General features: G+C 40.3%; 1 protein-coding gene across 2 annotated transcripts; it reads left to right on the top strand.

Moving 5' to 3' along the window:
• Positions 1–327: 327 nt before the first annotated feature.
• pdik1l (PDLIM1 interacting kinase 1 like) lies at positions 328–15,298 on the top strand. 2 transcript variants are annotated; one of them, XM_037795141.1, is made up of 3 exons: positions 328–560; positions 6,097–6,392; positions 12,446–15,298. In XM_037795141.1, exons 2-3 carry the CDS (start codon positions 6,108–6,110, stop codon positions 13,184–13,186), a joined length of 1,026 nt encoding a protein of 341 aa, XP_037651069.1. In that variant the 5' UTR covers positions 328–560; positions 6,097–6,107; the 3' UTR covers positions 13,187–15,298. The 2 variants fall into 2 exon arrangements, with proteins under 2 accessions (XP_037651069.1, XP_037651071.1); XM_037795143.1 differs by lacking the exon at positions 328–560 and adding an exon at positions 571–667.
• The last annotated feature ends 1,608 nt before the right edge of the window (positions 15,299–16,906 follow it).

The raw sequence follows: 16,906 nt of genomic DNA, 5'->3' as shown, positions 1-16,906 counted from the left end.
ATTTATTGATGAATTGATAATGAATGAATTAATGTATTTTTAAATGATGAACTTATCGACTGTTTTATGGCATTTTTTTTAAATCCCTTTTTAATTACAACTAGTTATTGCTGGATTAATATTTCCTTTGTACATTTTTTTTATAATGTTTCTTTTAATTGCCCATTAAAATGTCAAATCATTAATTACTTTGTAATTCAAATCAATTTGTAAACAAATGTATCAATGCCAATTTTTTATTGTACAATTAGTTATTAATCAATTAAATGCTTTAATACTATTTCCGTGACTTTTCAGGTCTTCACAGTGTTTTGTTCTTTGAAAACAGGAGTTTTATTTTGAAATGTGCAGCCGGAAGTCGCCTCCTCCTGGCCTCACCTCTGCGCTGCACGCCCCGCTCAGCAGCAGCTGCACGCTCTCTCACGTCGTCCAGTGTTTGAGTATAAACCTCCTCCTCTCGGTCTGACTGAGCGAGCAGAGCTGAACGTGTGCGGTGGTAATGGCTGCCAGGGAGACTGAGGAGGAAGACAACAAATGAACCGAGGAGAAGAGACTCAAAGGTGAGACTGAAAACATGACAACCTGCAGCGGAACATCCGCAGCCTCTTCTAACATTCACACATTATTGTCTCGTCTAACTGAGACTACCTGTCTGCTCGTCTCGCAGGTGTGTTTGCAGGAATCTGGCACACACACACACACACACACACACGCAAACACACACACACACACACACACACACACACACACACACACTGGACAATAAACTGTCCAGTGCTCATCATGCACGTCCCATCGTTAGTCCAATCTAAGACTAGTTCTAGGTGTGCATTGTGTGTCTGCATGTAGCTTCTCTGTGTCTGCTGCTCTGTGCTGAGCTGGACTCTTTGTTAGCTGCTGCTGTTAACGTGATTAGCTCACGTTAGCTCACCAACAACATCGTTAGCTGACGGCGGCCAGGCCACATAGTTAGCTGTTAGCCTGTTAGCATGTTAGCCAATCAGCACAGTGGAGGTCTAATTAGCCTGTTAGCATGCTGGCTAGCGTGCTGTCAAAGAGACAGCTTTCGACTTCTGAGTTTTTGGAGATGTTTTCTCATTAGTAAATGTGTCAGTGTCAAGTATATTGCTACATGAAATTTAAGTTTGTATAATTTATGCACTGAATAGCCATGTACAGGCAGTGAGTGTGGTAGACTTATGTTTTGCATCGGTTTGGTAAAACAGCTGAACTTGTGTGTTGCTACTAGTTTGTTATTGACAAACAGTACTACATCTGTTTGTATGTTGTTGCTTAAGAGGTTGTGTTAGTAAATGAGGATCTACACACGTCATTGATGTAGCCAGACTAGGATATGTCATACAGGTTGTCATATATATATATATATATATATATATATATATATATATATAGAACCTGCACTTTATGATCCATTTATTTGTCTATATTTTGATTTGAATGTTATGTAGGATTTTCACAAGGGTGTTATTATTATAGTTATAACAGTTTGATATTGTAAATGAATAATAACAACTTTTAATTAGGGCTGTCAATCGATAAAAATATTTATTCGTGATTAATCACAAATTAAGCACAGATTTTTTATCTGATCAAAATGTACCTTAAAGGGAGATTTGTCAAATATTTGATACTCTGATCAACATGGGAGTGGGCAAATATGCTTGCCTTATGAAAATGTATGTATATATTATATTTATTATTGGAAATCATTTGTCAACACGAAACAATGACAAATATTGTCCAGAAACCCTCACAGGTACTGCATTTAGTATAAAAATATATGCTCAAATCATAACATGGCAAACTGCAGCCCAACAGGCAACAACAGCTATTAGCGTGTCAGTGTGCTGACTTGACTATGACTTGCCCCAAACTGCATGTGATTATCATAAAGTGGGCATGTCTGTAAAGGGGAGACTCGTGGGTACCCATAGAACCCATTTTCCATCACATATCTTAAGGTCAGAGGTCAAAGGACCCCTTTGAAAATGGCCATGCCAGTTTTTCCTTGCCAAAATTTAGCGTAAGTTTGGAGCGTTATTTAACCTCCTTCGCGACAAGCTAGAATGACATGGTTGGTATCAATAGATTTCTTGTTTTGTAGATTCATATGATGTCAGTATTCACTAGCTTTAAAACTGAGTCCGCTACAACCTAAAAATCGCAAGTTGCGATAACGCGTTACAGAAATTAGTGGCGTTAAAATTAATTCTTGAGTTATTATCGTGTTAACTTTGACAGCCCTACTTTTACTATGTTGGCGTATAAGAAAACAAGTAATTTCATTAAAAGTAAAGCTGGAACAATCAGTCTATTAATCAATTAGTCAATCAACAGAAAATTAATTGAAAAAAATGAAGGCATTTATAAAGCACAAGTCTCTAACATTCTCAGTTTCCTGCTTGTCAAATAGTAAAACTGTATTATATCTATAGCTGCAATAATTAATCAATTAATTGATTAGTTGTCAACTATTAACTAATCGCCAACTATTTTAATAATTGATTAATTGGTTTGAGTAAAAAAGAGAAAAAAGTCAAAATTCTCTGGTTGCAGCTTCTTAAATGTGAATATTTTGTGGTTTCTTTACTCCTTTATGACAGTAAACCGAATATCTTTGAGTTGTGGACAATACAACACATTTGAGGACGTCATCTTGGGCTTTGGGAAACACTGATCGACATTTTTCACCATTTTCTGACATTTTATCGTAATAACATAATCGTTAGATGCAGCTCTAATTATATTAGGGCTGACCCAAATGCTTTGAAGCTTCGACCGTTGCCAATGTATTCAACCTCCAAATCATTATTGAAATGCTTTGTTTTAAAAAATAAAATGTATATATAAGTATGTAATAATAATGTATAAATCCCCAAACAGCCCACGAAATAAGGAATAATACCACAACATTATTCATTATTATTAGTTATTAGATGTAGAGATGCGTGTGTGTACAGTAGCACAGTCCCGGGCACTGAAATTGGTGAGATGGAGACAGACACACAGAAGAACGTGTCAGCCTGCAGCGCCGTGCCGCGCTGCTCCGCGAAGCTTCGAATACATTTGAATATTTCTCACTGAAACTTCAAAGCCAAAAAAAATGGTATTTGGGACAGCCCTAAATTATATCATCGAAAATTTTATGTCTTGGGCTTTGGACTGTTGGTTGGACAAAACAAGGAAAATAATCACCCATGCCAATCAATTTAAAGACACCTCTTTAATTTCTTTCACATGTACTCTTAGTCTTTAGCCATTGTTAGGAAATGTAATAGAATACCTGATTATGAAAATAATTAGTAGTTGCCTTAGTGCTATTATGTCCTGGCAGGTGGATCAGGATTATGTAACTACACAATCAGGATGAGTGAGACGGATGATTTGACTGACCTCTTCTGGTGAGGAATGCCTTTTCCACACTTTCTATTTTCAATGTAAACAGCTTTGCAGTACATGCCTCAGAGGCATGTGGTGTGGTGTGACATGCGTATATGCAGGGTCACGCAGTCATAAACACCTCTACACGGTAACATAATAACCCTGTAACGGATACCACCAGTTTGTGAAACATGGTGTCAATGTAACACCGTGGTAATTTATGTGGCAATACTATGAGGTGTGTTTTTTGTGTGAGGGGTATTATGTGCAGTGGTCACCTTCACGCATGCAGTACCGTAAAGGTGCTGCTGGTGTTTGTGCAGGAGTGGTATGTACTAGGGCTGCAACTAACGATTATTTTCATTATCGATTAATCTGTAGATTATTTTCTTGATTAATCGATTAGTTGTTCAGTCTATAAAATGTCAGAAAATGGAGAAAAATGTCGATCAGTGTTTCCCAAAGCCCAAGATGACGTCCTCATACGTCTTGTTTTTTCCACAACTGAAAAATATTCAGTTTCCTGTCATAGAGGAGTAAAGAAACCAGAAAATATTCACATTTAAGAAGCTGGAAGCAGAAAATGTACTTTTTTTCTTAAAAAGATTACTCGAAACAATTTAACGATTATCAAAATAGTTGGCGATTCATTTAATAGTTGACGATGAATAGATTATTTTCTGTTTGCTCAGTCCTCTATGACAGTAAATTGAATATCTGTGGTCGTTTGACTGCTGGTCAGACAAAACAAGATATTTTAATACGTCACCTTGGGCTTTGGGAAATTGCAATGGGCATTTTGTGACATTTTATAAACCAAACGACTAATTGAAAACAGATTAATTGATAATGAAAATAATCATTAGTTGCAGCCCTACTACTATGACCGATATGATACTTTACTTTGACGAATATAAAAATGTCTAAACAATAGCAGCCATAAGAACTTTGAAATTAAATAAAATATTGATTAATACCAGGAAACATCCTAGTAGGGCTGCAACTAACTATTATTCTCATTGTTGATTAATCTGTCGGTCATTTTCTCAATTAATCGATTAGTTGTTTGGTCTATAAAATGTCAGAAAATTGACAAAAATGTTGATTAGTGTTTCCCAAAGCCCAAGATATTGTTGTTGTTTTGTCCACAACTCAAAGATATTCAGTTTACTGTCATAGAGGAGTAAAGAAACCAGAAAATATTCACATTTAAGAAGCTAGAATCAGAAAATTTAGACTTTTTCTTCTTTAAAAAAAAATTCTAAAAACGATTAATTGCATAGTTGACAACTAATCAATTAATTGATTAATCATTGCAGCTCCGGTATGTAGGTTCCCTCATTTGGTTGTTTTAGTGGGTGAGAGATTTCTCTAACTGCTGTTATCATATGAAGTGCTCTGCCATCATATTGGACAATAATAAGAGACACAGGAAGGGATGCTGAAAAAATGTGTTTATGCTTCAGGGAACAAGAACACAATGATTTATTTATCAATTATCTAACAGAATACCACATTCTTACACCAACATGCCAATAAAGTGGGCAGTGTTGGCAGCTTGAACTGTTTGGTCCGACTCTGGTAACACCCATATGAACACTTCAGGGGGAGCATTTATGTGATAACATGCCAGGAAACAGGACAAAATGTGTGGCTCAGATAAAAGCAGGAATTTATTTTGTGGTCGGGGGGAAAGATGTCAGGTTTACTAGTCCACAAGAGGGAGCAAAAGGAAACTAATGTTGGCTTTCAAGGGTGTTGTGGGAATTCAAGACCCTGGAGATATGAGTCTGCTTATAAGTGATGCCCAAATAACAGAAATAGGACTCCTATACTCAACTGTATCATAAGAGACTGATGTTACCAACAAGATTAGCTGAAGCTAATATGAGGCTGTGGCAGTCTGAGTTACTTGAATTGAGCGGCTATCTTTGCCGTAGCTTTCACTTTTAGGTTTATCGGCGGTGTTTTGTTTGCTACATGTGGCTAATACTGTATAATGTTAATATAACAGCATAATAATATATATTTTTTTAACGATTTTGAAATAGATTTTTTAATGCCAGAATCGATGTATTTGCTTAATTTGAGTCTGTGCGGAGGTAGAAGGAAGTTATCGCTTTTATTGTTGTAGTCAGAGTAACGTGACGTCATATCCGTTCCGTATCCGTCAACCAAAACAAACTGCGGTCGGCTGCAGCGAGACGAAGAGAGGAAGCAGAAAACGTCCGTGTGGATACGACCTGCACCCTCACATTTTAAATCCAAAGTGGTAAACACTGCACATACAGTAAAGTATGGAAACAGTTTGGGTTTCACACATTGCAGGAAAGCTAGACATCATGGCTAAAGCTGCATGCTAACTCTGTCATGGAAAGGAAACGTTATCGTGTTGCGGTAACGTGTGGTTTCTACGAGAACATGTTTACATGCTGTAATGTTCAATAAACCCTTTATTTTCCTCATACTTCTGCCTGAATAGGTCTGTATTTACCCTCTGACTGAAATGTTCCGTTTAAAGCATTTCAATGAAATTACGTTGCTAGGCAACAGCTTGGGTTCATGTTTACTTCCTGTCAGTTTATGTCCTTCACATACAATGCCACCTGAAAAATAAACTGGGACACATTTAAAATCTTTACGGTTAAAACTGTGAATCAAGAGAAAGCCAACCCCCATGTTCTTTGTCCACAGTGAGGACTAGGATGGTAAGCAGCCAGCCGAAGTACGAGCTGATCCAGGAGGTGGGGCGTGGCAGTTACGGCGTGGTCTATGAGGCGGTAGTGAAGCGCACTGGGGCCCGGGTGGCGGTGAAGAAGATCCGCTGCCACTCCCCAGAGAATGTGGAGCTGGCGCTGCGCGAGTTCTGGGCCCTCAGCAGCATCCAAAGCCAGCACCCGAACGTCATCCACCTGGAGGAGTGCATCCTGCAGCGGGACCAGCTGGCCCAGAGGATGAACCATGGCTCCAGCTCCCCGCTCTACTTGGAGGTGAGGAGACAGAGTTCATTGGGACAGGGTCGGGGGGGCAGTTTACCAGTAATCTCGCATTCATGTTGAATGTTGGAAAGATGGGACACACAAGCTTTAATGTAATGTTAATGCCACCCAGCATTCAGGCTGTAAGTGGATCTTGATTATGAGGCCAGACAAGTACTGAATGTTTGATGTGTTTACTTCACTTTGAGTGCTACATAACAGATAACTTTTTGCAAAGTTTCTGTTCTGATGAAGCGCATACTCAACACTTCCTGCAGCTGCTTCAGAGTAAAAGTCTTCCAGGGAAGACAAGTGACTTTTATTGTGAATTGTTGTGTGCAAGAAATGTCACTGAGGGAATGTGAATCAGTTCCTGTTTGCAATGCAAACTATGCATGTACAGACAACTATCACTGCATTACTTTGATACTGAAGAAAACTTAAAAACATGATTGTTCTCAGGGACGTTTTGGAGTTATAAGGAGTGTCTTTGTTTCTATGATTCATTTTAAATTGGCATGAATCCAGTTAACAATGCAACCTCTGAACCAGTTAAGGGAGAGGTTTTTTTTGTACACATATTTCCTGCTACTGGACCTATTTGAAAATGGTCTCCATGAGAATGATGTCCGTCATGATGATTTGATCAGTGCCCTACATTCAGTATCAACAACTTCTGTGTTGTTTCATATTGTGCTATAGATCAGTGAAAAGTAAAATCACTGTTTACTAATTGGATAAGCCAATATTGCTAACCAGCAGCTACTGCAGCATTGACTAGCTATTTGTTTGATTTAATCTGATTTGCCGTAACTACATCAGTCATCATTGGGCACCAGTCTTCAAGCGTCTGTGTCTTGCATTGTTTTCATTACTTTTTGATAGATGCAAAGTAACACTTGCATACAGAGCAGTCGTTGCTGCGTAATAGTCCGGGAGGAATAACCAGACTGTCAAGTACTGCAGAATTAGAAGTGAGTAGAAATACCAGACAAGTTTCCACACAAACCATTTCTCCAGCAGCTGTCCAGGTTGCCTGAATGTGTCTGATTATTACTATGTGATGCATCACAGACACAATAGCTGTGTCTCTCAATCAGACTTGACTGCATAAATCAATCGAGAACTTTATTGCCATTATGCAAGCACAACGCAAATTGCAGTTGCGTCAACTAGGGATGCACAATTATGGCCAAAAATGATAATCACAATTATTTTGATCAACATTGAGATCACGATTATTTATCATGATTATTCATTGATTTTTAGGGACAAAATGTTTTTATTTCACTTTCACATTTACAGAGCACTGCTTTTACTTCCATGTTGTGCTGCGTTTTCTGCTAATTAACAAGTCTTTGCATCAAAATAAGGCTAAAAATAAGGTTCTTCTTCACCTAAGTAATATACAGTGTACTCTTCTACTCTGGACTGCAGCTGCAACATTCAGTACAAAACATCTTGATCGCCCCCTGGTGGCTGTGCTGTTAGTTTAGGAAGCGCTTGATTTGATCAAGGAAGAGTATTATATGAGCGGGGCACACATTTTTAAATGTCAATATCGCAGTCGATCATGTTCATTTAATTGTTTGAAGCCAAATGATCGCGATTAATATTCCATTCATTTTGCAGCCCCTAGCGCCAACCTCAAGTGGTGTATTGTATTAAAAGATTTCACAAATATGTACAAGGAATAAATAAGGCATGACGAATGAGATAAAAAAGATTAGTGAGAAATATCAGCGAGTGCAGAATCTTAGCACCAAAATATAAGCAATACGAGTATAATACGATAACGATAAAATACAATCAGCAAGTGTGCAAACATCAGCAGCAAAAGTCTAGTAAAGGTACAGTGTGGCAGCCTTTGTAGATAATTATTATTAGGGCTGTCAATTGATTAAAATATTTAATTGCAATTAAACGCTTGATTGTCTATAGTCAATCTTGATTAATCACAAATGAATACACATTAGCACTTTTTTATCTGTTAAAAATGTACCTTAAAGGGAGATTTGTCAAGTACTGGAAATCAATTAACAGCTCAAGGGACCCCTTTGAAAGTAGCCATGACTGTTTTTCCACCCCAAAATTTAGCGTAAGTTTGGAGCGTTATTTAACCTCCTTCTCAACAAGCTAGTATGACATGGTTGGCACCAATGGATTCTTTGTTTTTTCTAGTCACATATGATAGCAGTATCGTCACTATAGCTTTAAATAACTTCCGAAATATTAAATTTTTCGTTAATGTGTTAAAGAAATTAGTTGCGTTAAAATTAATTTGCATTTACACGTTATTATTGCTTTAAATTTGAGAGCCCTAGTATTATTATTATCTTGAAAATAAATCTCAAACCTTGGCCTGGTTGGCAGTCCTAACATAAACATAAACCTCCCTTTTAAAGTGCCCGTAACAGCAAAGATCGGCCAATGTTATCTCATTATCTGCCTCACAGTTGCTCTACTTGTTTGCCAACTGCCAAAAGCAGATCTTGTTAATATCTGTAGACTGAATCTTTGTTGGCGAGACGTAGGGCCGAGCATTCCTATCCACAACTCCCAGAGATGATGGCAGATTTCAGAGGACAGCAGCCTTTGTCTGCTGTAATGTGATATTTTAGAGAGTCGTGTTTGGGCAGTTGTTGCTGTGTTTTCAAATAGACTAACTCTGTCATTTTTTTGTAATGAATCGGAAGCCTGTTTTGATTTACTAAGTGTGTCCTGATATCCTTTTTCCATCCTCTACCAACCACTGTTGACATATTGCTGTGACAGTGCAGACCTAATAGGTTAAACATAAATGTTAGTGATTTAGTAACACAAAGTGAGTCATTAGCAGCTAAGCTAGCTGTTTGTTGTGTAAACTCATATTATAATATGATTAATTATGGAGACAGAACATATCAGCACTTTGAATAATAAGCATGCAGTTGAACCCTGGTTTATATTCCTGTGTGTGTGCTGCTGATGTGCACTAGCAGAAGATCTAGAAGCTTCTAGTTGGATCTGTGTTGCCTCCACAGTCACATGAACGTGTTATCAGGGGTTGGGGAGGGGGGGGGGGGGTAAACCTGTCTGCAGCCTGTCATGTCGCAGTGCCTCCCCGCTGTCTGACGCCCGGCTCACAGGCACTCTGCCGGTGCCTGATTATAGTCTCTCAGCGGCACGCGGTCCCATTGTCAGGCCGTTCATTGCGTTTTCTGCAGCGCTAGCATTGGACTCTTTCCCAGAATCCCCTTTTATTCCAGCTCCTCTTTATTGCTCTGTAACGTTCCAGTACGTGCTTACAGAAGAACAAATGATAATGGGGCAGAATTATCTGACCGCACCAACTGTGGGATAATTTGCATCTATTCTTTTTGGGTAGTGGATTCTTTGGCTAGCGGCATGTAAAACAATTTGTTTACAGCAGGGTTTCTACTACACACATTCAGGCCATTGTGTTGCCTTGGAAAACAGTTTACATCAAAAGCCCCAATGTGTGGTTACGCCAGCCTCAACTGACACTTAAACAAATGTTTTCCACTTCAACTAATCTTTAACGTCTGTCTCTGGCTACAAACCAACTAGAGACTACACATGTATTTACAGACAGTGTACACACACCTCAACTTTCTTTGGCACTTCGTCCTCAACTGACATTTCAAATGTAATCATCTCTCACTCGTCCACTGACATTTCAACTTCCCTAATCTTACTCTACGACTGACATTTCAACTGCATTGATCCCTCGCTCTTCACGTTTTAACTACATGCGTCTCGTAGTCTTCAACTGACATTTCAACTGCCGTCATCCAGTGTTAATTTCGTTAACGAAAAGTATGACGAACTATATTTGTCAACGACCTTTTTTTCCGTGACGAGAATGACGAGACGTCACCGATATCATGAAACACTAAACGCTGAATTCACACCAGGCAGCGGTGAAGTCCGGCTCAACACAAAAATTACACTGCACTTTGCCGCTAAAAGTTAAACTTTTCCCAACCTTTTTTATTTTGGTCTCAATTCGCAGCTGAATCTAACGGCCGCAGCTTTTTATAGACATTGCATGGGAGCATGCTGTAGGCCACATTTCGCCACCTCGCTGGTGTGATTTCAGCATAACGGTAACAATATCAAACATGCAATATCATTGACGAAAAAGGACGAGACTAAAATGTAGTTTAAAAAATACAGATCTTTACCAAAATCTCTCTTTTTTTTTCGTCACCTTCCACTTTCTATTCCCCTCACTCGGTCACTCTCTCAAACACACTACGCGCTGAGGCAACGGCAGAGCTCAGTCCGTCTCTGTCCTTCTAGTCTCTGTCCTCAGTCCTGACAATTGTGCTACTAATGCATAAATTTGCAAGTTTGCGGGTCGGGGTTGGGTGGTTGATTAACACATATTTTTGCTGGTTGGGCGGGCAAATTGGCTCTCACAACGGACCGGTGGGTGCAACTGAACCACGCATCAGTAATCTTAATTCTTAATCATTCAACCTGTGTTTTTCATCAGTTAATGACAGATAAAACCTTATGTGAAATAAGTTTGACTAAAATTATTGGTTTGGCTAGACTATATTTACTGAAATGTTCGATATAATCTGATGACTAAAAATGAACATCTGACACGGGACTGCGACTAAATTTAAGAAATAGCTGACCGAAAGAAAACATTTTAACTAAAAGTTGATTAAGATGTAATGATTTTTCTTCAACTAAAACGTTTTGAATTGTCATCAACTAAAACTAGACAAACTATGAAGGATAAAAATGGCTAAAATGTGAATAAAACTAACAAGCATTGTTGTCTGAAGACTAAGACAAAATCTGAAATGGCTGCCTTCATCTCTTACTCTACAACTGACATTTCAACTGCTTTCAGTGGTTACACAAACTCCTTTCAGTTGCCTTCTTCTCTTACTGTTTAATTGACATTGCAATGGCCTTCATCTTTTACTCTTAAACTGATATTTCAACCACATTCATCTTTCAAGGTGCTTTCAGACAGCGGTTGCCACTTCCATTGCTTTTAATGTAAACATGGCGGGATGGAGGTCAGTGGCTGCGGCAAGGAGAGGGCGGATGGCGGCGACCGCTCTCTATCTGAAAACACCTTTACACTTCAACTGAGAATTCAACGACATTCAGCGCCTCCATTTTAACTGCCATTTCGGCGTTCTTCACTAATTGTATTTCAACTGCCACTTCAACTTCTTGCATTATTTCAACCTTTCCAAATTTTCCAAATGAAAATGTAGCCGTTTATAGTGTACAATTTTTCTTTAACAAACCTGTAGCTTTTTCTGTGTTTTAATACAAAACATCATCTATCATTCCAGAAAGGCGTCCCATTTAATCTTAATTTAATGTGAGATGGATGAAACCCTCACAGGTTTGTGGTCCGCTGTCAAAAAAGGGAGATTAAATGAACTCACTTCCTGCAGCAGGCATAAAAGATGAGAGGCCTCTCACGCTGCTTTTGATTTGAAAAATGGCCCATAAAGGAAGGTGGGAGACATCATGTCGTGAATACAAAGCCACGGCAACCTTGCTTGTTTAGTTATGAGTGACATTTTCTCCTCCTCACGCTGCAGAGATGTCTCCTGCTGTATCACTGGTGGTGCTCGATGTAAATGTTCCACGGTCCATCACAGTTTGGCTCTGTGTGCATTGAAACACGTTCTGCCTTTTAACCATTGACATCCAAAAGAAATCAGAACCTGAATGGATGTATCATCTGATCACCGATCAAAATATTTAGTAAGAATGTCGGCCGATAACTAACGATCGGAGCACCCTTAACGATACACATAACAATTTCAGCACCTCTAAATGGATGGTGCTTCGAAATACGACGCCAAAGCTCATTGAGTCAATGAAGTGCCGGACTAAAAGGAAATTGCCTCTTGTATTTCACGTCGCATTGTGTAGTTAATTGGTGTCGGGCTATCAAAAGCAAAAATGGACCGTAACTGAGGAAAGCTTGACAAATATCATGGTGATACTGTTTCATATTTTTGGTCCACACATCACCAGTGGTCTCACGTTGACTTCGTTTTTCTGCTTTCCTCCTGCAGCTGGTGGAGACGTCTCTGAAAGGCGAGATCACATTCGACCCGTGCTGTGCCTACTACCTGTGGTTCGTCATGGACTTCTGTGACGGCGGCGACATGAACGCCTACCTGCTGTCCCGCAAGCCCAGCCGCAAGACCAACACCAGCTTCATGCTGCAGCTTGGCAGCGCCCTGGCCTTCCTGCACCGCAACCAGATCATACACCGCGACCTCAAACCGGACAACATCCTCATCTCCCAGGCCTGCACGCCGACCGGCTCGTGCGAGCCCACCCTCAAAGTGGCCGACTTCGGGCTGAGCAAGGTCTGCTCCACCTCCGGGCTCAACCCGGAGGAGCCGGCCAGCGTCAACAAGTGTTTCCTGTCCACGGCGTGCGGGACGGACTTCTACATGGCGCCGGAGGTCTGGGAGGGCCACTACACGGCCAAAGCGGACATCTTCGCCCTGGGGATAATCATCTGGGCCATGGTGGAGCGCATCACCTTCGTGGACGTGGAGACTCAGAAGGAGCTGCTGGGGAGCTACGTGCAGCAGGGCTCAGAGATTGTACCCTTAGGGGAGGCCCTGCTGGAGAACCCAAAGATGGAGCTGCTGATCCCCGCCAGGAAAAAGAGCATGAACAGCCACATGAAGCAGCTGATCAGGGATATGCTGTCGGCCAACCCTCAGGAACGGCCCGACGCCTTTGAACTGGAGCTCAGACTGGTTCGCATCGCCTGCAGAGAGCTGGACTGGGACACGTGATGGACGAGCGAAACGGCGCCACAGACTCAGCCGATCAAGCACATGTACATCAGCCGCTGTCAATCTAGATCACATAGCCGGGGATTATCGTTTTGTTTTTTTTAAAACTCGGGAACAATAATTAGAATAGTCATTGTTTGTATCATGGCTTAACTTCATCCACTGTCCAAGCACATACAGTCCTCTACTAGCTGTGTCTTTTATATTGGAGGGGAGAGGTGTGACACCCACCGCTGCTGCTGCTCCAAATTGCAGCTTAGTCTCAGGCTAATCACATCACAGCTTCCACTTCCTCCTTACAGAATCACTCGAGCGTGCTGGAAGAGCAAAATGACCCCAAAAAGTCCTGGATTCAATTAGAAGAGAAAGTCAAAGTGACACTGAGACAGTTTGTCTACAAATAACCATCTCGGACTCGGTGCTAATTGTTACTAAATGCAATATGAGACATTATCCTGTGATCATTACAGCGTACATTTTATCCAAAGGGCCAACATTATAAGACACAATATGTTGAATGTTGGAAGGCTTTGACAGAACCTGACTTACAAACGGATTTCAGCCTGGTACGTGACCACCAGCATTCATATTTACATCAAGATTCGATTCTGTTTTTGGCATTAAATGCTCAGGTAATAAAAAAACATGCAGCTGATGGTATTTGTAGACAAACATCTATTATCACGGTCACTTTTCTCAGTAGTTTTGGAGGGGAAACATACCAAACTTTGGTGCTTTTTTTCTTTCTACAGGCTGCTTCGTCGGTTGAGTGGGTGGGGGACATTTTATCGGTTAGTGACCAGCCAGCAGGTGCTTGTGGTTGCATTTTTTTCCCTCTTTCTGCCCATTACAGACTTCAAGATAAGTTGAGTGGTCCCAGACACGCCCCTAACCAGTATACCAGAATGTATAACCCATCAAGACAGGTCACCTTTATTTTGTACAGAGCCTTAAACACAAAACACTTCACACAGTTAATGAGGAAGAGGGCTTAAATGATCATACTGGTTTATTACAACTTGGTTCATATACTTTCATAGTTTTAGTTTTAACAACTGCCAATATATTCCCTGTAGTTTTTGCTGGGAGATGTGTTCAAGCAGCGAGTTTGCTGCGTTCCACAAGCTCTCTTTTAGTCTTTTTTAGTCTAATAAATAAACACATGATGTCAACAAAGGATCAAAGAAAAGGAAATATTCTTACACCTATTCTCCTTAAACAGAAAAATACAACCGTACACCTTGTGAATTTCTATTTGTTACTAAAAGACTAACACCAAATTCACACCAGAGCAACGTCAAAGTACGGCCTGTGGCGAGCTGCCATGCAATGTCTATGAAAAGCTGCGGTGGCCGCTCCTGAGCTCAGCGAGAGGACACGCAGCCAATCAGTAAACAGATCCTGTGACTTCTGTGACATGTTACAAAAAATGTAGTACCCACCTGAAACACATAAACACGCCTCCCGGCTGCAGAAAAAATGTAATTATTGCGTTTGCCGCTATCTGGAGTGAATACGGCGTAACGTTAGCTTAATTGCCTCGTTAACTTATTGTAAAACACACTTCATTCAAACTCGACAAATAAAATAAAACTCCCCCAAAACTGTCTTCCGCTGTTCCAACAATCACCAACTCTGGTTGGTTGAAATAAACCCCTTAATTCACAAAGTTAGATGTGAAAATATGCCGGCTCTGCGAGCTGTTTTACACCGCTGGCTCTCTTTCTGCCCGCTGAGCAGCAGCTCTCGCTCGTTCGTCCGAGGCAGACCATTAAGTTAGCAAAATAGGATGACAAAAATCACCCCAAAAAAACAACAGGCAATAAACTCAGCCAAACGGCCTTTATGCTCTTCTAATTACCCAGCCCTACATTGTGTTATTTGACCCGTCGCTAAGCATCTTAAGTGTCTATGCCTGTTAAACTTAATATTTTAGTGTGGCATGAATACAGTTTACAGTGATTAGCCGTGGCACATTTACCACTCCAAATGTGTGGTAATTTCATTTTAGACCGAAATAGATAAAACCACCTTCTCATTTTTAGTAGGTGATCTTCGATTTCGCTGGCTGAAACGACAGCTGTCATGGCAAGATATTATTAGCTGTAGCTAGCTAATTGAAATATTTTGAATCTCTCCGGTGCTCACTCAGTTTCTTTGTGTAATGAGGGATTATTAGCAACAAATAAAGTGGTTAAGGTAATCATCGCCTTGTTTACAACCTGTCCGATCGCGTTTATTTCCCCATTGTTAGAAATGATGTCCCAAACTGTGAAGCCAAAGTTGTAATAAACCAGAATTATTATTTTTATCAAGGAAATCCAAACACCTGATCACGCTACATTAAAGTGAGCAGGTCGGCCTACGTTCAAAAGACTTTGTGGAGTGACTCCCCCAACACGTGGCACACAAGTCTCCTCTTGATCCCTATGTTGCCTAAACATAAAGATTGAATTATCCGAAGGGTGAGCTGCTGACATGAATATTCACATCCGAGTCAATTTAGACCTGAATGAGGAAAAAAGAAAAAAAGTGAGGGATTCAGTGAATGTCACTGAAAGCACTTTTTATTGAGTTGTTTATATTTATTCCTCATAACTACCTGCTGCATTATATGGAGGAGCTCTGTGAGGCTGGATTCAGTGCGATAACTGCGTCGGTATTTTGTTTACCAGGCGAACACAATGTCAGCCAACAGTCTACTTATGCATGCAGTGCCTCTCACCTTCAGGGAAAGAAGCGAGAGAAGACACCAGCACACACACAATCCTCCATGAGCCAGAGGATCTCTGCTTTTTCTCTTTTTTTTTTTTTTCTTCTTCTTCTTCTTTTTGGATACATAATACTGTTGTACTCTTGATCTCCTCTCACTGTGTCACTGCTCCTCGTTTCCTTTGGCTCTGGATCTTACAGTAATCCCTTTCTTCATGCTTCCGACGGGCTAATTCTAAGCCTATTAAGTTGTTGCAGCTCTTGGCAGAGGATCATTGCTCGGGACCCCTTTTTTTGCCTTTCAGGTCATACATAATTTGTGCACTTTTAACAAATTTTACCTGTAAAACCAAACAATCCTTCTTTGCTCTCAAACTCTGTTTTGAAAAAACAGAATTTTCTTTGACTTGTCGCCAATATTTATCTGCTGAATGGCCTTCAATTTCCTGTCATGATGCGATTTTGAGATTTGCCTTATTTCTGAAATTCACCGTTTTTTTTTTTTTGACACTATGTGGCCTCATTGATATTGACCTCAAGCACCGAATTAGCAGAAGTTGTGCTTGAGACGCACCATGTTTCACCGACTCGGCGTGGTGCTTTTTTTGGTATCAATAGCAATACCACAAATCAGTATTAAAAACTGCAGGACATCTATGCTGCTTTGGACAATGTTGCTTTCCTTAAAGAATGTGGTGTTTGTGTTTTTTTTTCTGTTCACGAGCAACAAAGTTTGGACTCAAAAGTAGGTCACACGCACATCCTCGGAGCTCTGAGCAAGAGCAGAGGATGATGGGTAGAGTCGTTTCCGGGCCAGATTTCTTCCTTCAACCTTTCTCGACGAGAGAGGGGAAGGAAGACGATTGGCTTCCTGTGAGGTTTGCCAAACAAAATGCTATACGTCTGGGGGTATTAAAAGATTTCACTCTTTTGATTTGTTGTTTTAAATTCCTTTGCACATGTGTAAATACTGTACAGGATCAACGGGGGGGATATGAACAAGGTTGA

The sequence above is a fragment of the Sebastes umbrosus genome, chromosome 15, assembly GCF_015220745.1.
Source record: "Sebastes umbrosus isolate fSebUmb1 chromosome 15, fSebUmb1.pri, whole genome shotgun sequence".
Taxonomy (NCBI): Eukaryota; Metazoa; Chordata; class Actinopteri; order Perciformes; family Sebastidae; genus Sebastes; species Sebastes umbrosus.
Note: the sequence above shows the minus strand (reverse complement) of the source record. Positions and strands in the feature narration are given on the sequence as shown.

Excerpts from the sequence above, each read along its gene's own strand:
- pdik1l (XM_037795141.1), top strand. The coding sequence starts at position 6,108 with ATGGTAAGCAGCCAGCCGAAGTACGAGCTGATCCAGGAGGTGGGGCGT. Across the intron at positions 6,393-12,445 it reads GCTCCCCGCTCTACTTGGAG|CTGGTGGAGACGTCTCTGAA; the intron begins GTGAGGAGACAG and ends TTCCTCCTGCAG.